Source organism: Accipiter gentilis, chromosome 22, assembly GCF_929443795.1.
Source record: "Accipiter gentilis chromosome 22, bAccGen1.1, whole genome shotgun sequence".
In the NCBI taxonomy this organism is placed as follows: Eukaryota; Metazoa; Chordata; class Aves; order Accipitriformes; family Accipitridae; genus Astur; species Astur gentilis.
In genome coordinates, this window is record NC_064901.1 from 13,347,165 (window position 1) to 13,371,566 (window position 24,402).

At 39.5% G+C, this 24,402-nt stretch overlaps 1 protein-coding gene across 3 annotated transcripts; it reads right to left on the reverse strand.

The window, feature by feature from the left end:
- Nucleotides 1–1,722: 1,722 nt before the first annotated feature.
- On the reverse strand, nt 1,723–22,064 carry KATNBL1 (katanin regulatory subunit B1 like 1). Of its 3 annotated transcripts, XR_007509152.1 has the most exons (11): nt 21,928–22,064; nt 14,253–14,380; nt 12,614–12,654; nt 11,963–12,245; nt 10,466–10,584; nt 10,238–10,288; nt 10,067–10,156; nt 9,419–9,508; nt 8,929–9,022; nt 7,469–7,612; nt 1,723–5,008 (listed from the first exon to the last, which is right to left on the reverse strand). XR_007509152.1 is itself a non-coding variant. In XM_049825495.1 (10 exons), the coding sequence occupies exons 2-10, from the start codon at nt 14,364–14,366 to the stop codon at nt 7,389–7,391; spliced, it is 915 nt and encodes a 304-aa protein (XP_049681452.1). In that variant the 5' UTR covers nt 14,367–14,380; nt 21,928–22,063; the 3' UTR covers nt 6,919–7,388. The 3 variants fall into 3 exon arrangements, 2 of the variants coding, with proteins under 2 accessions (XP_049681452.1, XP_049681453.1); XM_049825495.1 differs by lacking the exons at nt 1,723–5,008; nt 7,469–7,612 and adding an exon at nt 6,919–7,421 and having other exon boundaries at nt 21,928–22,063; XM_049825496.1 differs by lacking the exon at nt 1,723–5,008 and having other exon boundaries at nt 7,433–7,612.
- Nucleotides 22,065–24,402: the final 2,338 nt, after the last annotated feature.

A 24,402-nucleotide genomic window follows, 5' to 3' on the forward strand; every position in this document is an offset into this window, starting at 1 on the left:
AGAATTATGAGATGGAAAGAGTCCCTTTACAGATGTTAAGACATGCCACCAATAGAAGCATAAATGCACTGGAGTGCAGAAGGAAGTAAAAAAATGGTACTTCTGCACAGCAATGACTGCGTACACGTGCTTACAGAGCATCATGTGAACAAGAGATGTCCTCACTCTGCCCAACTCCCTGATCATTTTCTGTGGGGTCAGAAAACCCCAAAAGGCATAAGCTTGCAAAAAAGAGAATTCAAGGAGGCACCAACAAATTTAAAGACCTGTACTCAGAGGGGGAAGCAAAATGGGTGAAGAATGGGGGGGGGGGGGAATGGGACACCCAACCCCAAACAACAAGCCACTCACCTCTAAGCAGCAGGATTTCTCCCTAACTAGTCCCCAGCCCACCATTTGTAAGTGTTCAGAACTGTGGGCATTTTTAAATAATACTTGATAGAATACTTGTAGAATATTTATGTTTAAAAACCATTTATATATATACACGCACTCCTAATACAACAGCTTCACTTAAACCTGGTGACTGAAATAGCCATTACATTAGTGTGCATCATTCTGCTTCTCTAGTGTTAATGCAAGGGGTAAGCAAAGTGGTAGCATCCAGTTGCCACGTGTAACTCAGAGGTATAAGCCTGTAAGTTTTCACAGTTCAGTGGCACCAAGCTGATAATTTGGTTTGTAGTGAGAACCTGGAAGACTTGAGATACAAGACATCTCTTGGGAAACCAGGTGTGCCAAACATGAAGGCATTTTATTCTTACTTGGATAAGTGACAAGGTTGATGTGGAGCTGGGAATTCAGCCAAGCAGATGTGCTCCAACACGTCAGAGGGGTGGGAAAGCAGCAACCGGGAGGGAACGTGACTGCTCTGCAAGCGCCAAGTCTCCAATCTTCCTTTGCAAAGTGCCTCACTGGTGTGGAATTAGGCACGCAGGACTGGAAAGACTTCCTGTATCATCAAACCTGAATCTTCAGCTATCACAGGCACATTCCCAGGTGATGGGAATTTTTGTATCTAGAACAAACACTCCTCCTTCCCTAGTTTTAGTTTTATTCCCAAGTCAATTCCCTACATCAGCAATCAGGGAGGCACACATCAGCCACAGTCCTGATGAGAATTTGCCTGTGTTCAAGCCCTCAGTCCCCTTCAATGATTATTAATGCCACCACTCAGAGGGCAGTAAATATTTTTAAAGGGACCCCTTGCAGCACTAGCCCAACATCCAAGTAGCAGGATATCTAGAAATCTTCATCTTCAGAATTCCCTCTCTCTAGCAGAAAGCAAACTAACTGTAGCATCTTAAAAAAAAAAAAAAAAGACAAATTCACAGTTTTACTTAAAGTACCCAAAGGTTCTTCCTAAGAAAATTTATTTCAGAAGACAGTTGCTCTGGTGGGCAGGGTTCACTTCACAACCAGCTACCCAGGTTATTCTTATGCTAATGCTGGCTGTTGGCATTGAATTACTCCAGAATTAATGCTTCCATCGATCACTCATTTTGATTGATTAAAAAAAGTCTAGCTTTTAGACTAACCAGAACATAAGGCAGGGAACAGAACTTGCCAGTTATTCTTTAGTCCTGCTTTGCTCTACTGCTTCACTAACTATAAACAGAACCTTACAATGTTGAAAATAAAAGTTTTACCACTCCTTGTACAATGATGGTTAATTACATTTTTATAATTTACTTTTTTTCAGCAGCTGGAACATAGGGTGGCACAGTCATCCAGCAATGAACTAATACAGCAAGGATTTTTTTCCCTTTTCAGTCAGAAATTTAATGCTATTTTAAACAGATACACATAAATATCTATGCCCTTTAGCTTCAAGACAAAGTACTATTACCAGACGTAGAAAGAAGCAAGAGGTATCTGCTCTCCAAACCACACAATAGTTCCTTTCTGCATTCATTGTGGCAGTTTCATCAGCATGGAAATAGCATTTTTGTTTCTTACAGCAAAGAGTTGTTTGTTAAGACTTCAACTCCCCAATAACCCACCATTCCACTTTTATCAAGTAGATAATAGCACAGCTGACCCACATGCAATAAGACAACTCGACAGTAATAAAATATGCATTCTCCTAACAGCTTACTGTATTTGTGCAACTTCTCCTCCATTTAGAACCAAATGTGCCACAGGCTTCTTGGACATGGCAATCCTCCTCTAAAATTAAAGAAGGGGGCGTGTGTTTGTTTTAGGTACAAAAATCCACTAGTTCCATTTCTGTCAAGCCTATACATATAGAAAAGAGCCTCCTTCCCAAATTCACAGAACACTATTATTCACAGAAGTGTAGTAAAGCAAGTCACAAGCATATTTGTAAAAGCATTTTTATCACGTGTGTTTTGGCAGCTGTCACTTCCCAAAGGGAATTCAAATGGCTTTAAGCACTAAAATTGAGGAAATGGGGGGGGGGGGGGGGGGGGGGGTAGAAAACATGAACATGGCATCCTTGTATATTGTTACAGCAAAGTACAGATGTTTGAGAGCCCAATGGTTAGCTGTTCATCTATACTGTAGTGCTCCAAGTAATGACTTGACTGAACTGAAGCAGTGATATGTATGAATTGGAAACAGCAATATACCACATTCAACCTGGAAGTAGCAATCTCATTTTATAGCAATATGATCAGCAGCTACAATCTATATAAAGAGATATACTACAAAACTCTGGTCAGTATGGAAACAAAAATATTCTAGGTCTGCAACAGCTGAAGCCTGTGCAATTATTTCTACTCCATCCTGTTAAGGGACAGCACTACACCTCCTGCATCCCATACGGCAGGTTAGTATGAGAGTCTAGCTTGGTACTCAATGAAAAAACAAAAATTAAAAAAAGAATACTGCAGCTATGGTTATTTAGAGTGAAAACACTTTATTTTTTTTTCAACCAAGTTCAAACTCAAACTTGCAGCCACGAGTGCCAACTTCAATTAGTAGGTATTAACAAAATTTGTGTGAAAAATTTGAAAGAGGGAAAATTTTCACAATTGCTTCAAAATGAATAGTGTTAAATAGCTAGCCCTGTGTTTTATATAGAATCTTCATGCTCCCCTCCCTGCTGCTAATAACAGATACTCACAGTATATTTAAATTAGAAGAGGAAGAAATATCATTAAGTGCTGAAGAATGAATGCATGGGGGCAGAGAAAAGAAATACTTGCATTTAGTCTCATTCTAAGACATAAAACAAGCCATTTAACTAATATGGAGTAAACGTAAATTGTTTAAATAAGTATAATATAAGCACTAACACCACAAGCATGCTCAATCTATTCTCCCAGTGAATCTTTATCTGTAGCCTACGATGATTACTATGTGTAGGAAGGTAGACTGAAGACAAAAATTAAACTATGCTGTCTGGCTTTTACCAAGGCTATTAATAACTGTTTCATCTTTTTCTTCATCTAATGCAGCATCAGTTCAATATAAAGTTCCTCACACAAGAACCAACTGCTTTCATAAACTAAAACATTTGCATTGTACAAAAGTTGGAATAACTTCACACCAGTAGCATGATTTGCATGGTTTTGTATTCTGAAAATGTTGACTATGAACCACCTGTTTCCTTTGTACCAGAAAACTGGGCAGAAAACTTAGCTGCAAATCTCCACACCAAGACAGGCATTGTCTTCTGTAAAACTGGAAGATCTGGCAAGAAGAACCAGCAAAAGCAACCACTTGCTAGTTTCGAAATGTAAGCTTTCCACAAGATACTTTCAAGCTTTTACACACAAAAATGCCTACCCTTTCAAGAAAAAAAATCCAAAACAACACACCACAAATCAGTATTGTAGCATCCATCTTCAAAACTTTTATCTCTTCAACTCAGTGGAGTTATTTACTCCAAACTTGCCTACTTCAGATACCAGAAAATGAAAATACAGCCTGCTTTAAGATATGTATGGTATAATGCAGTGGGGCTGATGTCACTCAACACAGGGCATGAGTAATTTTTTGTCCTCTCCTATTGTCCCTTCTCTCCTGCACTCCAAGTGTTAAAACTGCATCCTCTGATAACAATAAGGGAGCCTACAGAAGGGGAAAGATCATTTTAGTTATCTATCACTGCAGAAGATAAGCTCCTGGAGGGCTGCTGCTAGTATTTTAACACCAGTGACAATTTGTAAGCACTATTAAGTAGCCTACAACTGCAGCACCTGTGTTATACAAGGGTGTTCCACTGTAGAGTACTCTTTACTAAGAATGAGGTATAACTCCTTCAAGACAGAGCTATACATAATAACTAAGACATGCTAGCTTCTTTGTACCCAGCTAATTACTGGGGTAGCTTTTTCCACTTCTGCTCTTCAGCAAGGTACCAGCAATACCTAAACTTTGATTCTTACATTAACCGAATATTGGGGGATTTTTAGCTCTGCAAAAGAGGCAGTTTACCAGAAGGCTTCTTTAATTTCAGTTTAGGGGATGGGTAAGTCCTAGTTCATGCTTCAAATAAAAACCCTTTCAAGCAAAACAGCCTCAAGTACTAGGGAACATTGAGGCAAAAGACATACTGTTTTTCAAAGACATTAATTTCATATCAAGTGGTATAACATGAAGAACAGCTCTGCAGAGGCATCCTTCATCCTCAAGTACCTACATGCTTCTGCATCACAAAAACGTACAGGATAAAGGATTAATTCTGCCTGATCTTCTGAAACATCCTGGAAACAGCAGTTTCAGAAAGTATCACAAAGATTAGCATTTATGCACATGATTGTTCATAAACTTAATTCTTAAGATTCACTGAGACAACTACATGGTTTTCATGGAGTTACACAGCTATTAAGACATTTTACTCATGTCACCTTTGAGCAGATATCATACATATACATTCTATTACAGCAAAACTGATTCGTAGCCATTTGAGAACTAAAGAGCATACAAGCTGAGCCTGAATGTCAGCTTGAATAGTTTAAATGAGTGCTTTAAGATCATGACAGAAAAATCATTTCATAATGGAGACACCAGAATCCTGTTCTTACAGTCTAGCAGCTGCCTGAAAACAGTAAAAAAATTCATTTAAAATAAGGCACAGATACTAATGACTTAATGTTTAATACTGTATTATTGATGCTGTCAAAATACAATTTTTGGCAGTTAAAAAGAATGCATTATTTCATTAGATATTTCTCAATAATGATCCTCAAGTCAATCTTACCTTTCCACTAGAACAAAAGCACCATCCATAGTTACAGTTTGGAATTCTGCATATGGCCATGGATTTACATTATAAGCCCAAGTATTTACATCTACAGTCAAGCTGGATTTTTGAATACTAGAGTATTTCACTTTAATCAATTACAATGATTACTGCTTGTATTATCAGAAATAAATGGCCATGAGTTACTTCATTTTGTCTATTAAAAAAACAGGAGAAAATAAGAGCTGAGTTTCCATCACCTTTACAGTATTCTCCTTGAGGAATAATCCAAGAGTTTCAGCAATTGCTACCCAAAATATGAAGCCAGTCTTTATGTTACTTTTACATTTAAGTGCTCAACAGAACAGTAAAGTAATACAAGAATGTCATCATACTGTAGCTCCTTTACATTTTTAATTGACAGTAAGAACATTTGAAAAGTACTAAGTTCTACCTCAAACTCTTTTGAGTGTGAAATATCTCTAATGGTACATAACGATTCTAGCAAAAAGAATTTGGCTATGTGCATATCTCGAGATTGTCCCACAGAGTTCTCAGTTTGGGAATGTCCCAGAAACTCTTCCCTGTAGCTGACTGCCCTGGGAAGCACAAAACCTTTGGTGGTTTAAAGAATATCCAAATAACCAAAAGCACCAAGTTCTGATGACAGATTTCTAGTTGGCCTCCAGAAGTCAGCAATAATGATATGTAACTTAAATACAAAATGAAGCAACAGGAGGCCTAAAGCTGTTGACCACTACAAGAGTTTAAAATTCATTTATTTCATCTGTAAAGCAAAAACCACTTGGGGCTATCAGGACTTTTCTCCTGCACATCAATAAAAGTGCATATGCTTAATGCTAGGTATGAAAACAACCCTTCTAAGTACTTAAGTTTTTTAAGGAAGTAGCCTATTTGGTGATACATGCTGTGCATGTATATTTAGGTTTTAAGTGAACAGCTAGCACTTCATAAGTGTTAATTGGAAAAACATGCTTCTTAATCACAAAATAAAAAAGGCAATAGCAAGCCTAAAATCAAAACTCCCTCAGAGCTATTAAGCTATAGCTTTTAAATTAAAAGAGTACAGGTTAGCAATAGGACAGGAAGAGTTTATAGCTGTATTATCAATGCTATTGTTGGTATGAATTTGCCCTCATTGATCAGGCTAGAATTTGATTAATTTTGCAAAAGCTCTTTGTCAGTTTCTTAAAGGAGGTAGTATAAAAAGGGTGTGATTTGAATAACATGGCCTCATCTGGCTGTAAACATTTCAAATAGACATAAATATCTATGATAAAAAGTACTGTGGTAGAGATTATTCTAGAAATTGTTTTTATGAACTTGAAAAGAAAAAACAGTAGATACATTTAATATATTTACTTATTTGCATGTAGTTTAAATGATACAGAACAAGATTACTGTGTTAGAAATCCACATACAATATAAAAACATTTGTTAGACATAAATTCACCATTCTGCTGACATTTGCAATAACTGTTTATCCAAGCTTAACTTCAGGTATTTATTTCTCATACATGAATCTTTGTATATGTGCAATGTTTCATTAACTACACAATGTGAAACCCTGATTTTTGTAGTTTTGCATCACAATCTGAACATAATAGCTATTTGCATCTTAACACATTGGCTTCTTGAAACACTAGTAATTAAGGCATCTTTGCTGTATAGTTTCCTCAATAGTGCAAACAAAAAATGTCTTTAATAATTTGATTAAAACATAGAAGTAATTGAGTATTCCTAAGTTTTGTTTTTTTTTAAAACATAATTGAAAGATAGTTGTGCATTTTGGAGTTCTCTTGTGAAAGAAACACTTAAAAGCTCTTAATGTTGATTGCTTTTGTTGGTTCCTTATAACTGGTTCTGCCGTCTTGTCTTCATGACAGTGTAATTCATCATCTTTTATGCGATGTAGTAAAATACAGTAGCATTTAAATGAATACCTAGTAACTGAGTGAATCCCAAATGCAGCAAAGGCATACAGTTTTCATAGTGCACTTTCACCTCACTGAAGTAAAAGTTGCTCCTACTAGACATTTTTCCACTTCAATGTGAAGTAGATTGTTAGGATTTTTTTAGTGGTTTCATTAAACAGCTTGACAGTTCAGTTCTCTTCTGCCAGTATTTCTCAAAAGGCTTTCAGAAATAGTACATATTTCAGGGATACTTTAGGGGATTGTTTCACCACATAAGCACACATAGTTTCCCAATCATGTCAGTGTAGCTGTAATAAATAAGCATTTACATCCTAGAAGGAAAAAAAAAAAAAGAGAAAGTGTTTGTCACATTACTTACAGCTGTAACATCGACTGTATGTCTGAGGCAGGGTAACAAATCAGGACCATAATAATTATGTTTAGGCCAAATTTCAGAACAAGTTATCTTCAAGATTACTTTAAATTACTGCTTTCAATGGCATTTCTTTATGTCCTAAAAAGCCTGCAAGAACAGTAGAATTAGTTTCCAAAGCCATCAATTCAGCCTGTTTTTTCCTCTGCTCCCTGCATGCACAGGAAAGAGATCATGTATTTGAAATGTGTTTATTAAGAGTGATACTCCCTCACCCCATCCCTCCAACACTCTTGTACTACTGCTTTCGCTCCTGACTTGTTCAGGTGGCCTTGGTCACACTCTATCCTGATATACATTAGGAAGTAGGCAAGTGAACTGAAAGGAAACCTGAATCCTAGAGAAACAAACTGACACTGGCTATAACTGCTACGTTGATCTACCAGAAGAACTAGGCAGTCTATATTACAAGCTCCTGTTGCTCTACGAGGTGGGAGTTAGAACTCAGTTCTTCTGCATCCCTGCTGACTGCAACTCTGTAAGAAGTTTGTAATTATCCTTGTAGAGACATCAAAATTGAAGTGAGAGGTGCACAACAGTCCCAAAAGAACAAGAAATAACTTATTTGGTTGATACACTAAAGTGACAAATTCTGTACCCATAAAATTATAGATTCCACAAAGCTCCTTCAGATGTAAGGAGTGCAATCTCAAAGTTCTTTTCAAGTTCACTCAAATCCTGCACATAACCAAGTCCTTTCTCACTGTCTACCTTTATCAGGTCCCTCCACATGGAGAGGTTTCTTACTCAGTGTAACTCTTTGTGCCCAACCTCAGAAAGCCATGTTTACAGAGATGAGTATCATGAGCAACAAATCATGCATTTACCAGACACCCTCATTGTATTACTGATACCACAACGTACTGAGAAGAGCAAACAGGGATTCACTTCAGATGGAGACACTCTTCTGCTCTCCACAAACTCATCATTTTCTAAGCGTTAGGCCAGCAACAAGCTTTAGAGTTTAGTATGTTGTCACTTGCCCCAGTCACCTGATGTGCAAATGCTAACAACACTACTGGGCTAAGATTCTCCATGTTGCATTACACTGACAACAACAGGTACAGCAGATTTCAGAGAAAATATCTGTCCTTTCACAGTTTACCTATTCACCTGGGCCCTTTTTTACATAAATTTTAAGACTTATTACTATTAGCTGTTTTACTAAGGAGATGCTGTCTCTAAAGAAAAAAGGATAAAAAAATTTCATTGTTAGCATTCTAAACCACACTACTGTTAGAAAAGGGAATCCACTCCAGACTTCTGTAAAAATTGTACAATATACTTGAGCATTAGTGGAAAATAAAGGTGTTTCTATACATCAGTGGTTTAGCATAAATGACAAAATGAGAATACTGCAAGTGATACAATATGTTCATTACTAAACACAACTAGAACGGGATTACCTTAGCTATATTACCAGTATATCCTGGAACCAGAGTAAGATGATTCTCCTGTTCCCATAATCCACTTAATTGTTGTTTTAAAATATGAATATTTCTGAAAAAGAATGAGCAACACTTTATAACATACATACTACATTTCAGTAGACTTTTTAACTGAAATATGATTAATATTGCATAGACTCAGTCTATATGATAGACATTACCACAATATCAGAAAAATTTTATCCAACTTCTATAACCTGATGTGATGATGTTCTACAATGTATTAAAACTCCAGTAAAAAAAAGAAAGTCAGTCCTTAAAGTAAGTTTCCAAACACCACCTGTGTCTTAAGAACAGAAGAACTTCTTAAATACTTTCAAGCTTTTACTTTCAAATTATAATTTTTTATTTTATAGATAAGGTGTGCTCCTACTGATCAACGTTAAAACAGATTTTGAGATGGAATAAGCTACAGAAACATTTAAATAGTTCCCAACACTATACTCACCCATCTTCTGCCTTTTCTGTATGTGCAGATAGTTCTGACCACCATCTTTTAATGACAGCCTGAAGCCAGTTTAAACCAACTATCACATACCTGTAACAACATATTTTACACATCATGCTTTTTTCCTTCCGCCTCCAATATCTACAGGTCAACTAAAGTGTCAAGACAAATTGGTAAGCAACTTAGACAGCGACACATTTTCTATTCTGGAAGAAAAATAATCTAGACAAATTGGCAAGTTTAAATGCTTGCCTGTGTTTTCAATTTCAACAAGAGCTTCAGTTTACCACTTTGAAAAAGTGTGAATTCTTCAAGTATTTTGCCTGAAAACTTTGCCTTGATTTCACATTATAAAGCATACTAAAACTTCAGTGCTATTCTGTTTTACTGTTTAGGATAAATAAATCTGCATAAGTGCAAAGCCATCCCTGGTCCTTAACCTTGCATAAGAGTTTTTGCACCACTGGTTTGTTAAAAGGGAAAGGTTCACAGTAAACCTCCCCTTCAGGTAGGTGTTCCCTGAGAAAGGCAGGGCTGGGAGAAGGGGCAGAAGGAATAAGAGTCAGAGGACTAAACACCATTAACTTCTAGGGCACTGCATAGCCAGGAAGTAATAGTGTTTTGAAAACATCTGAAACTGATACTTACTCTTCATATTTGCTTTTAAGCAGTGATTTCACTAAAGGCAAAAGATCTACACAGCAGCCAACTGAAATATACGGTTTTTCTTCCTGTAAACTTAAAAAACACGATGTTTCAGTGAGTGAACTTCAGTGTTGTTATAGCAGATTCTTATCCCCCACTTCTTTTTGTTTGTACCTGTTTGTAAGCACAGGAAGGCAGTCTACTACTACTCCAAGATCCTGTATCCTAGAAACATTAAGAATAAAATCAGAAATGTTACTAGCAGAGCACAGGTTAAAGTATATGCTTCTAACATGACTTAAAGAATAACAAAGTTACAACATCTAAAGAACCCCTAAAAATACTGCAGCATATTTGGGATTGCTACCACCTTAAGAATATAAAAGGAGACACTCAGTTTACCTTACTAAGTAGGCTACCAGTTCACTTATACTTCTCCTTCTCCAAAAGGTTAAAGCTACATTCAGCCTCAGATTCCTGCTGAAAAGAACTTGAGCCATAGTTTCATGGTCCTGAGAAACCTGTATATTTTTGAAAATATAGAAGTTTACCACAAGTAAGTAGCCAGCAACACAGTAAGCTGCTCTAATACAGCAATTTAATATATGAAAATATATTTTTCTATCTGTATGCTGATGAGTTTGTTTTAAAATTTAGCTAACAATGACCTTAAAAACACAAATTTCCTTTAGAAAGGGGCACAAATAGATTAAGACTACTTTACCCAAAAGCTACAAGTATAAGGTCTGTAGACACCTGAATGAGGTATTTAATAATTAAATAGAGCATTCATGAGCATCAACCTATAATTCTCAACAACTCAGAATTTTACTTAGATGCTTATTAATTCTGACACAATTTAGACACAAGTAATTACATGTATTATTCTGAACTTTGATAGAAAAGGTTCATTTCTGAAAAATCTCAGTATTTTATTAAAATAGACCTTGGACTGGAATGAACCCTGCAGAGCCACCTACATCTCTCAAATCAGTTAAACAGTCATCTGCGGCCAGTGATCTGGTCTTTAGTTTGTCAGAGGATGAATCTTGACCAGTCTTCATTTCCATAGCCTCTTTATCCTAGCTATTCTGCTGCTCCCACCTTGAAACCATCACATTCAATGGAGTGCAAGAGTGCCACAGACTTGTACCTCCAGCCCACTGGACTCTTAGGGCTCCCTTTTCATGGCAGACCACGCTTACGGTACCATGAAAAGACAGCATGGTGATAGTCTTCGATCTTATCTTCCCTGCCATGCCTCACTTTAAACACCTGCAGGCCTCAATGGGTAACAAACATCTATGGTGACAGAAATGGAAACTTCAACATTAAGGGACTTAAAATAGCCTTCACTGTCACAAAACCTGTTTAAAGTATCTGACCTTTTAGCCAGTTTCAGAAGCCCCCGCAAGCATTCACTGGGTTTCATCAAGCAATCTTAACAAGAAATACTGTCTTATAGAAACACTTAAGTTAGTTTCATACACACTAAGCTGCTATTGAAAATGGTCCTATCCTACCTCACCAGCTTATTCCCATCTATACACTAACACTTTCACACTTCCATAAACACACATGTGGCCATGCATCATACCAGATCATGAAACCTAATCAGCTCAAAACAATGTTTTCCTTTGGTGCTGGTACAATTTTAACCCAGACTAGCCTGGCAGATCCAAGCTTCTGTGCTGACACAAACATGGGGAAAACTGGTAAGACTACTACTGCTGGCAACTGTATCACCATAAATGTTAGTTTAGGCTGTAAATCTCAAGACTGAACCCAATCTGTATGTTAGGAAAATTAATCTCTTTGACAACTTTCACAGCTAACCACACAAAGAAACTACCAGGAATACTTTTATTTTAAACTGAAGTTTCTTTAAACTCTACTTACCTCTGAAAAAAATCCACTATATTTGGATGAGGGGCCTTCTGTTTGAGATGAACCAGAGTCACTAGAATTCAGCAAGTGTGTACGACTGTCGTTGTGCAGTTTTGCTGGCAGATTCCCTGCACAAGCCAGTTCATTTTCTTTATTTGCCATGTCACAGCCCCTAGATTTAGGGAGCTGTTTCTTTCTGTAACAAGGCTTTGGACTATAACAATGAACTTTTCTTTTACAATATACTACTTTGAAAAGAGAGAGGGGACTGGTCACCGTTTTTCCAACTGTTATTCTGCAATAATAAAGCAGTATTTTAGTGAAGGTTACTCTAAACCTAAGCAATACTTTATGTTACTAAGTTAAAATATATCTTTATGAATTCAGCAGTCAAGTTGCAGGTTACTTAAAACATTTTATCCCCGAGATATACCTTCATGACATTTGACTTATCAGAAGTAATACCATGAGTATCTCTCCTGCTTTTATTAATGCAGAGACTCATTATTATGGAAGAGGACACAAGAACCAAGTATTGTCAGTAAAATTAAGATCCATCTTCCATTTGTGTCTGCTTGGGCGTTGTAATAGATTTAAACTGCTTCTTCCTCCCTGCCTCCCTCTCACTTGAAACTCAGACTCTACACAGCACAGCCCTCCTACCTGTTTGTGTATGAAGCCAGCTGTTTTGGAGATTTCTTACCCTGGGAGAAAGGAAATAGAGAAGAAAAAAAAAGCTGTATTACTCAAAAGGCTCAAACACTCCCACAGTTTGTCAAAAAGAAGTCCTGCTTTACCATGGCCTAAGTTTACCACAGATTCCCTCCCTTCCACCCACTCTTCCTGTTCTGCAACTAAAGCACAGCTACGTTAACCTTCCTATAATCTTCAAGTATTTTACAGTGACCTATAGATGGACTAGCTCTGCCACAGCTGTCCTTGGAGGACCACAGTCAGCTGTAGGCTCGGGGTATCTTTGGCAAGAGGCAGGATTGTGACATCAGAGACAGATTCTTTAGTTACTAGCAAACTAAAAACTGTGACTAATGTAAAAAGCCTGCTGGAATCTGATGACAAAATTGCATTACTTGTCTTGTGTACATTTAAAGGCCCATAATACAGCAGATGCTAGTATTAGGAAGGATGATAGCAGAACATTTCCTCACCAAAGCACAGCAACAACAATAAATAAAGAAATCAAGACTGCTCTAGACAACACCAGCTTGATTATCCTGAATTCATTCATGGGAAACAGATTAGCACCCTGACCCCAATTAGGCTGCATAGAACAGTGATAGCCTAGAGGAATCACAAAATTCATTCAAGGTTGTGCCACACAGATTAGCAAAACCTTTGAAAATTAAGCAACAATTTGAAGATAAATTTCTGGAGACTTTTTTTCTATAAAGCAGTCTTCAATGTTTTAGAGCTTCATGTAATGAAGATGAGTTGAATTGTGACATTCTGGTCTACTTTTTTTCAATAGTAAACAAGTCATTAAAAATAAAAAAGCACTAAGATGCTCAAGTTAGAAATACGTATTTTCATATAAACAGGTATTATGCTTATATACTGCAGGCATTTCAACTTGAAAATTTATACTACTGTTAACATTTATGTTGTGCACATCAGCAAAACAATGCTATGATCTTTTTTTGTTAACACCAAGTCATAAAATCATGTGGGGTTTAATACATAATTTCAATAAGCAAACAGACAGAAGATACTGGCATCTTCACCACTGTGTGAAGTGATCTTACAGTAAGTTTACCTCCCTAGTGCTTTCTCCATACTCCACTGCCTCACCCTTCAGCCAGTAACACAGGTAAGAGGTTATGAGAAAAAATTATCAACTAGCATGAATCCAGTGAAAGTATACGTGTTACTAGACAACATGGTAGATCAAGCTGTATGATAACAAGATGAGATGTCCATTTCAATGTAGGTATTTCACCTACCCCACCTCTCACTTGTGTCATGTAGACACAATGATAGAATTCCTCTGCTGAAACAGTTCTTGGCTAGACTGCATAAAAGCAGGCATGTGTAAAACCATATCAGTACCTATTGCTCATGTGGACGATACGATGCATGTATCTGTGCAGTCACTGCCTGTGCCTATTATAATGCATAGTTTTCATAATATAATTGCTGTTCAAGCTAAAGTTCTATTGCACATCTAAACATGAAATGTCCAGTAGTGCTGTGCTTCTAGTTTTAGACTGCTCAGAAGTATGAGCTTGTTTGAATGTTTACTTCAGTTTCATCAGAGGAAATAAAAAACCCCCACAAAACAGCTTACCTCCTTCATGATCTTTTTAGTGGAAGAAGAGATTCTTTTTCTGGGGAGATCAATGGGATGACCTTCGATATGCAGTACTTTCTGTTTTCTAACATTGTGGGCTTCAGATGCCATAATCTCTCAAATCCCTGTTTTCAAGGGAAAGATATTTAGTTATATTTTCTAAAACAGTCAACTTTCTTCAAATGCAGCTGCCAAAACCAATTAAAATAGTTCAACTATTCACAAGAGATTGCATCATATAAATAACCCAAGACATCGTCCTTTACCAAGTGTTAGCTGGAGGCCTTATCATTAGTAACATACTGATGAGCACTTCAAAATTCCTATTTAGTTTTCAAAGAAAAAAGGAACAAAAACAAGCTCCCCCAAAGAAACAGAGGCAGAGATCTTTTTTTCAGATCAACTTATTACACTTGCACTGAGAGGTGCCATACAGACAAGAAATCAGGTAAAGAATAAGGCAATTTATGAGACACTTTCCTCTACATTTCACACTGTGAATTTTACCTGCCATCTAGAGAAAAAGAATTGGTCCCACAACTGTTTCCAAGTAAGGAAAGGCAGCTAAATAAAAATAATCCCTGTTTTTCAGGAAGAAGGCAAACTTCATCAAAATAGCAAATGTTAAGAAAATGGAAGTGAAATATCTCCCCTTAATTTATTGGCAAACCCACTCCCCACCCATTTTTCTCAGTATGTAACTGGCTATTTTTCATATTAAAAACCCCCTATCTTTATTCCACAGTTAACCAATAAGAAAATGTCTGAAGTACTTTGTCTTGAAGTATGCAAATATTTCTACAAGAATCAAACCCAAGTTTGAGACAGTTGTACATATGGTTTTGCATTTTTTATAAGTGATTCAGAAAATCCATTGCTTGAGACTGGATTCAAAAAACACATCGTCATGGAGCACTATTCTTAAAATGTTTTAGCAAGACATCCTACCTTACTTTTAAAAGCCAAGGACTTGCTTTAATTTTATTGTTTTCCCCTAAATAGCAAAACTCTGGTCCCAACATGAGTGCCCCAATCTCTCCCCTCCACCCTCAGTACAAACAGTCCTACCCCTTTTCCTTTACGTAGGAGATTTATCCCACATTAAGGACTGCAGTATTTAACACATTAAGACACTGAGCACTGAAAAAGCCAGATGGGAAACAGCTTATTAGCCACAGAAGATCTTTCAATGCAGTAGCTAAAGGCCATCACATAAAACAAACAGGTGGCAGGCTCAAAACAAAGTAGAAGGTACATTCTTCACATAAATGCACATTAAATTCCATGTTGTAGGATACAGTGGAAGCAAAAAAAAAAAATTTATTCAAATGCTTCGGTTTTCTTTAGAACAGGATCAGTACTGAAGAATCTCATCTGAGATAGCTCTCCCTCAAAAAGAGGAAGACTGACAGAAACCCTTACCCTGCAAGATGGGAACATGGAGCCCTCAGACCAACTACTTCAGCAAGCATTGCAAATGGCAGCATTACTTAGGGCAAGACCTTTAACAGTCGGTGGTCCATACTTTTCCAGATAAAAGGCTGGCTTAAGACCGGTTCATTAACTTAACTCTATTCGTGCATACTGTGCGATGGTGATAGAATAGCTGTCACCCTGTGAGCTCTCCTCACTTTCAAGGCTTCCAGCCACCAGGCTTATAAATAAATAGTAAAAAAGTATTTTTTTTCCCAGAGTTTAGAAGAAACCACAAGAACATACAACTCTGCTTATCAGACTGGTTAAAACCATTATTGGGATTCAAAATGGGCTGTACATCAGAATTTGAACTTGGAACACAACACAAAGGCAAACAACTGAACTTCTAAAGAAAAGCCCAACTGAACAACCCTAAAATGCAAACAAATCCAGCTTTATATTCAGGCTAATGATGAAGGCAGAAAGCTAGGAAGACTTGGAAAAAATCTTGATTTCTGCCCCCCCCCCCCCCCCCCCCCCCATCCCCTGTTTGAGAATGTTGCTGAGGGGAAAGCAATAAACTCCAGAAGAATAGGGAGGACAACCTGCAACCACCAGAGCTAAACTCCATAGAATCATCCTGTCAGGTGCTAAAAAAATCCATAATCTCTGTTCTTGAAGAATCATTTCTGCAATTACTCCTGTGACACACTGGCAGCTTACAACTCTTCATGCAAGAGAATGACCTCTCCTTACTTGCTTGTTTAATAAATGATCTCAAACTACCCTCTTCTTTCATGCTAAGCAGGAAGTAAGAATCTGATCTCCAATATGTGACAGCAGTGTTAAAACTAGAATGCTTTTTTCTTAATAGAACTGTAAAATATCAGAAGGCTAGAAAGAAATGTCTTACCAAGGAAACTCAACTAGCATATCAGTGTTTAATATTGGGCTCTAAAGAGCCTAAGATAGAATCTCAAAATACCTGAACTGGAGGTATCTGAACTGGAAACAGATTATCCTGGAGGGAAGGAAGTTCCCTACAAAAAGTTGAATGTGTCCGAGAGAAAAAAAAATAATCATGTAGAGACTTACACACTCCGACAAATTTGATACAAGACCATAATTCTCCCTAGCCTCCCAGTTGAAACAGGAAAACACAACAAAACTACTAATTTTTTCTTTAAAGACGGGGAACAGAAACCCAAAAGGCCAATAGATGATCAGATATAAAGGAACTTCTGATGAAGTAAAATTGAAGTACAATCCTTATGTCTGTGTTCACTGTCCTACAGTTTGGAGAGGTTTCCATAGTTTAACCTGTTTTGTGAAGGTCTCTGATGATGCAGAAGCAGCAGTGAATGTATAAGCAGCAATGAAACAGCTGTGCTGTTAACCAAGGCGCAGAACCTTTTCCTTAGAGCTGACAAAGCACCTGAAGAAATCACGTGTGGAAAATACAGTCAGTATCTAAAGATAGCCTCAAGGAAGATCCAGACTGACATCCCTGTTGTGCAAATTAGTAAACAATGTAATCAAGAATAGAATTAGTGGACACAAACAAACAATACCTTAGAAAAGATTCAACCTGACTGACTGTTGCAAAGGCAAGTCCTGCCCTGCAAAATTAATGGAGTTCATTGAGAGTATGAAGTAGTAAAACATGGATAAAGGATAGCTAAATGATAGAGTCTACCTGAGATTCCAAAAAGCTTCCAGAAGTCCCTCACTTAAATCTCTCAAGGAAACTAAGCAACCAAGTGATAAGAGGGAAAGTGTTTGCATGGAGAAATAGCTAAGAAACAGTCATAAACTGTATAAGCAGTTCCCACACTGAAGAAGGGCACCACGGGAATCCTGCAGAAAATCTGCATTCGTTTATGCTGTTTGATATATTCATAGATTACCTCACAAAGGGGATGAGTAGTTAAATGATGCCCAATATGAGAATGAAGGGTCAAAAGACAATAGCTGAAGGCAGGTTCAAAACTAAGAAAAGGGGGTGGCTCTTCATGCAAATTATAATCAAGCTGAACTTGCCACAGGATGTTGTGGACCCAAACGTTTACATGGGTTCCAGGGCAGACTGTGCAAATTCATAAAAAAAGAAATATGTTGAAAGTGATTAATACAGAAACACAATCCAGGTAGCCCAAAGACAGAGCAGAATACAAGCAGAAGAATCTGGTACATCCAAACCTAATACTGCTATAATAAACTTAGTCTGCATCTCAAGAAACCTGCTTCCAAAGGCATAGTAACATATGATAAAATGCTAGCTGGCCAGCAATTAAAAAGACAAATGCTAGAGGATGAAAGGCACTTTACAGGGCTCTTTACAACTTTTACTTCCTATCTGCTATCAGATATCATCATCTAGGGATAGCTAATTAGACACTACCACCCACTTATTTTGGGATATATATAGAGGACTATCAACCTGGCATTAGATACTAATTTGTACAGGATCAAACAACCTATACCTTAACATCTTGAATCTTTGACTATTCCCTTGTGATGAGCACAGCTAGTTGTATTTGTTCAGAACAAACTGTTATACCAGCTCTGCCTTAGCTCTTCATCATACAAGCCTAAACCACTTTACAACTGTAACAAAGCCGACAGCAAACCTGGACAGAGATGTGCAATTTCATTAAGATGATGGGCTCACATTCCACCCATTTCCCCCGTGCCATGGGTGACTTCTCATAGCAGATGCCAGCCCTCCTTCCTCTACCTTTTACTCTCCTCATTTTTTCAGGAAACAGAAGGACTAGAGTAACAGCAACGATATATCCTGGTAAGTCAGCTCATTTTGTCTCCACAGTCAATAGACAGTACCTGTGCAAAGTTTTCTTGATGGCTCTACTGCTATTTTCTAACTCTGATCTCTCCTAGCTGCAGTACAACTCTTCAAGTCATACCAAAATCAAGCAAAGAAAGTCAGCACTAAAAGGCTTTCAAGTGCATATCTATCAAAGGCAAGTATTAACAACTCTGCCACTCCCTCCCATCGTCCTGTGTTCTGGGCACAGCCCCCAGAGAGGGACAAACTTTTCTTCACATGTTATGTAACCTACACATGTATTAACATAACATTAATTTCTTCCAGAACACAGACTGGAGTACTTTGCATGACAGCAAAGCAAATGTAAAATAGCTAGATTTCTTAAGTCATCAGCAATACCCTTTAAAACAAACATTCTTCCTGTCCTACTCTTTGCCCAAATTCTTAACAGCTATTTTTTCCTGTAGCATTCCATGTACACTAGCCATTGCAGATTTTCCCCCACCCCATAATAAATCAAGTACGAGTTCAAGAATGACCATATTAAACTCAGATGAAAGAGTTAATTAATTGTCACTCCCCAAGGAGGGGAGTTCATGCTTTGAAAGCATTCAAAATAGGTATACATCAGGGAACCAGTAATGGTCAACTAATATCACTAGTCATTATCAGATTTAAAAAGCTCACAAGAAACTTCCAAGAATGGTAATTCCAAATTTACTTCCTAAAGGGTAATTTATCTACAAAAATAAATTAGCACTATCTTATGATGTAGAAGTGATTCTGTAAGCTTGGCATAATTTCCTTTCATTTTAACTCTGACAAATGTTACAGAATCCATCTGTCTCAGTTTTAGATGCCTTCCACATCCTTTGAATATGAAACAGCTTTGTGTTTGGCTTTTTTTTTAAAGCTCCTTTTTTTAGTAATTTATGCCCTGACAGTTCACCAGGTGTTAAATACTGAATTGTCTTAAAAAAAGTGCAGTTCAAGATTCTAGGGAGTACGTTAATACAAAATTTTTCTGCAACACTATAAAAAGTATGTCTTATATGCCAGCAGGTCACAATTTTTTAATGTTCTATACCTGTCAGGCCATTTGTTCCAGTTTAAAGTTTCATGTGTGGACAAAAATTACAGGAATGTCATTAAATTTGCAGTAAAGACAAACACTATTTGAGTAACTAGTTATGGTAAGTTAGCTTATTCCTCCAATTTAAGCTCATTTTCGTATTACTTTTACATATGGAATTTGTATGTGGCCCACTGGCACAAGCAGTCATAACGAACCTCCAAAAATGACCACAGTCAGAGTTTCGTTAAGTTTACTGAGTATGAATCCAGGTGTGAGTTAGCTCTCCTTGTGGAGCTAGCCTAAGGGTCTAATAACTAAACCTTATTCACATTCTGGAAAAAAAAAAAAAATCTAGAAAAAAGTAAAATAAACAATTACCCAGTTTTCTGCATCTGGAGGAACCATTTACAGATATGTTATGCTGCCATAAAGTAATACTGCTTATCAGTGTTTTAGTCCTTTCTAAAGTCATCCTTCACTAATGAAAAGATGCTTTTACCTGTTGATTTGCACTTCTGAACACTAGGAATAATAAGGTTGGAAAAGTTCTATTACACATTATCTGAGGGTTGTTACATAGGAAATAAAAGTCCCAATACACTGAAGGTCCCACATTAAATACAGTAATTTTTTTTCTGTTCATTGCTCAACACAAATTGCTTCAAAAACCTGCAACAAGAATTTTAAATTCAAACCTAGGGCAAGACATATTGGCAAACCCCTCAAGCTCCAAACTTAGTGGAGGCATGGGTATCTCCACTTGGCCGAACATAGTCTGTGACTACATTTCACATAGCTTGGGATCACGTGACTTTTTATGTTACCCTCAAATACACTTCCATTATTTACTGTGGTCTGTTTATAGTATTTAAAAAGCCTTCTTAATTCATACTCAAGCTCTTTACCCTGGGACCAACATACAAAACTGTTAAATTAAAAGAAAGGCTTATTTAAATGATTCAAATGGAAATGTACTGAAAAGAGATGTTTCAAAACGGAGAGAGCGAGAGAATATATATCCGCTACTATAATAACACATACGTAGCAGTATACTCACGTACGTGTTTTTCTAACATATATATACATGAAATACCTTAATAATAATATTTCTAAGATACTATAATGAAATTCTGAGTTATAAAGCATAGGAATTCAAACCAATGCTAACTTGAGTTCAATGAAATAATATTACAGAAATTTTAATCAAGACTATACGCAATGATAATAAGAAGTTAAAGTGACAGCTTTTAACTAGAACAAAGTGCTGTTCTTTCCAATCAGCAAGGTAAAAGAGGCACTAACCTGTCTTCTGTTACGCTTTAACTCTGCTAAACACAGGTAGCTATCCTTCCCCACCCCCCCCTTCCCTGATTACAGCCAGAGAATAGAAGGAATAAAAAAACCCAGGGGAGTAGGAAAAGCAAAATTCATGTTCCAAGAGGAGATGGAAGAAGCTGTTTTTAAGCAAACTGACTTAACCTTGCTTCAAAGCACAGCATGTTACAAAAACAGCAACAAGAAATTTCTAAACCTACTTCTCAAGAGATCTCACTCTTCAGAATTTCTACTAGAGGTACACTCAACAACATGCCAAGCTACACCAGCACAACAGTGGAAAAGAAACATCTGACCGCTTTTTGACAAGGTAATTAATACAGGATCTGGTCTTCAAGCACCTGAGGATTCCGCCCCCCGCCCCCCCCCGCCCTTTTTTCCCCACTGGAATCTGTCAGAGGGAATAAAATCCCTCAGCAGGCCTCACACCCAGCTTGTTACCCTCCCTTTCGGCAGCGCTAAACCCTTTCCTACTCTCCTTGCGTTTATCCACCACCGCACACGCTGATGTCACCGTTTCAGAAAAGCCAAAACTGCCAGAACTCCCTCGCTGGAGACTGCGAGGACTGAAGACAGCTGTGCCGCAGGCCGCTCGGTGGGCGCGGGGGTGTCCCCGCACCGGCGCGGCCCAGCTCTCGGGGTGCCGGACGGCGCAGGCGGTGGCCGCCGCGGGAGCGGGAAGGCGCTAGCCCCGCTCCCCCACCGGCGGCCCACCGGCAGCATCACCCCCGCCCCCCCCCCCCCTTGCCCCAGCCCCCAGCCCACACACCGGGCGCGGCGCCCCGGAGCCGCACCTGGCGCCGGCGAGGCAGAGCGTGGCCCGGCCCGCGCCGCTCCGCTCCCCCAGAGCCGGCGGGGAGGCGGAAGGCCGCGCCGAAGATTCCCTCGCCCCCGGTCTCTCAGCGGCCGGGGACGCGCCCCGGGCCAGTAGGGGCTCTCCCCCGCCCGCCCGCCCGGCCGCTAAGGGACCCCGCCCGCGGCCGGCTCGAAGCGCCAGCCTCTCGGCCGCGGCCCCGGGAGGCTTCACCCCCCACCCCATCCCACCCCCCTGCACTCACCCGCTGCTCATGGTACCGGGCTGAGCCACGCCGAGGGGGGAAGGAGGAGCCACGGAGACCTACGGCCGGGGCCCAGCGCCCGGAGCCTGCGCCATTCAAACGGCGCCGCGCTGCATGCTGGGCCGAGCCGCGCCACGCCCCATCGGCGGCGGCGCGGGCACGCGGCGCCCTCTGGCGGCCGAGGCGGCTGCCTCGCGCCCCGCCCCGCCCCGCCTGCGTCATGCGGCCGGGCGGCCCGGTAAGCCTCTTAGGCCCGGTGCCTCCGTGATTAGCGAGGTCGCTCGTCGGGGCAGGTCTGCCTTGGCCCTGGCGCCCGGCCTGCCGCACCTCCTCTGCCGCAGACCTCCTCTGCCGCAGACCTCCTCCGCCCTTTCCGCCTGGCGGCCTGCTCCCGCCGTCTGCCGGGCCGAGTGCGCCTCAGGGCCGCCAGCCCCCTCGGCCTGACCGTGCCTCACCTGTGCCGGTGGGGTCCAGCTTCTCGTTGGGAAAAGCTGATCGTCCTCCACCACCTCCCCGCCCCGAGTGGAGCCTCCGCAAGCCCGGGCTGGGTTCAGCCGGCCTCCTCGCTTCCCGGGTTGCGCCCAGCCTCACGGGCCGCAGGAGCGCCTGCAGAGAAGGCGCGAAGGCGGGGCAGCTCTTCGGCTGGCTCAGCGGGCATCGGAACTGCGGCTACCACCGGTGCTGTTTGGTGCTGCGTTCCAGCTTGGTGCTGCTCAGCGTAGAGAAAGCTTGCTGATGTCTAATTATCCTTGAATATTTATATTGTATCAGGAACCTCGCAGCCCTCGCTCCCCACCACGTCTGCAGGCTACTAATGAGGAAGAGCGGTTATGAGCGCGCAATGCTCAAACAGGCAGAGAAACCCACGCTAGCTCCAGATTATAGCTGAGTATGAACAGCTTTAGTATTCCCGAGGCATGGGTGTTACTAAGATTCTCTCTTTGATCTGGTATAACATCTAAGAACATACCAAAGCGGGTGAGAAAAGTGGCGTGGTTTAGTGATAAATGGAGGGAAAGGTGAGATTTATTCCACATCTCCCCTCGCTTTGCTCCTCCCTCCCATCATAAATTCTGACATGAAGTGCATTATTTTCTCATGCAACCTCACAGCATCCCTGCCAAATAGAGACTTCATCTGTCCCTATTATAGGCTTAGAAGTTTTGGCTTGGCTGAAAGTTTTTCACCTAGTGTACCTTAGTCTCACTTTTGGGGGACGAGAGGACAGGCTTTGACAAATTACAGCCTTTCTTCAATAAGTTAACTAGGCATGACAATTTAAATTGTAACTTGGTTATTTAAAGCATTTCCTCAGTGTCTGAACAACTTCAGGACCATCTGGATTTAATCAGAGGCTACGTTACTGCTTTTTGTGACCTGCTTTTCATCTTACAACGTCATCAGACCTTAAAACAAGGTGATCCATAAGATATCAAGCTTATGGTACAAAACTGCTGCACAAAGAAGGCATTTGATAGCATTAAAAATGAGCTGCTAATATATAATCAAGTCCTTGGGTCAGGCAATGTTTCATCTGAAAAGTTTCATAACCATATCGATCTTAAAAGTCATTAGAGTCTCTCACCATGATCATTCTCCTTTTGACCCCAAATGCCCCAGTGCTTAGGAATCCATTCTAATTTCCAGTCTAAATTTATTCATGTCCTGTTTATTCTTCTAGTGCCAATATTGCCCTATAGTTTAAACAGTTCTCACCTTCTATCATGTCTGTTTGCCATAAGAGAATAATTTTATCCTCTCAACAATTTCATTTTGCTAGCCTTACAGTCTTAGTCTCCTATTGCAGGATAGCCTTTCTGTTTGCTTAATCATCCTAATGTTACTTTTACCTTCAGTTTTGCAGATGTTGCAGTTTCAGTTCAAGCTGTCCTGTGTGCATAGTGTTTAATATACACATGGTTCTCTTACTCATCTGAGCACTTCAGCCGTGGACATCCAGGTACATATGATCAATAAGGGTTTTTAAAAATTACTTTCTTTGAGCTGTGCGTGCTGACAAAAAAATTTATCAAAGGAAACAAATGACAGGTTGTTTTAGAGAACATGACAATTACCAGATGATGCACACTTAAAAATGCTTGGGCTTTCCAAAACAGACCTTTCCTGTGAAGTTTGTCAGGAGCATATAGTAAGATACCAAATGGTTTTTAGAAGGTTGCCAGCTAAATGTGGCTAAGTTGGATGCTGACGCTAGACAGTGGCAGAAATGGCAGAAGTTCTTCTTACATGATGTGATCTTATGTTTAGCTTTTAAAGGGCAGAGCAACTGGTTTGTTCAGTCAAGGCTGCCAAACACAATAATATTTTTGTTACTGGGCCTGGTTATTAAATACCTCTTCTGAAAAGAAGCTGTTCTCCAAGTCCACATAGGGGGCAAATTTTGTAATAGTAATGTAATTTATTTCAAGGGCCCAGTTCCATTTCCAGAAGCACCCAAGCTGTACCCTGGCTACA

Excerpts from the sequence above, each read along its gene's own strand:
- KATNBL1 (XM_049825495.1), bottom strand. The coding sequence starts at position 14,366 with ATGGCATCTGAAGCCCACAATGTTAGAAAACAGAAAGTACTGCATATC. Across the intron at positions 10,289-10,465 it reads CTGGTAGCCTACTTAGTAAG|GATACAGGATCTTGGAGTAG; the intron begins GTAAACTGAGTG and ends TAATGTTTCTAG. Across the intron at positions 9,023-9,418 it reads ACAGAAAAGGCAGAAGATGG|AAATATTCATATTTTAAAAC; the intron begins GTGAGTATAGTG and ends ATTCTTTTTCAG.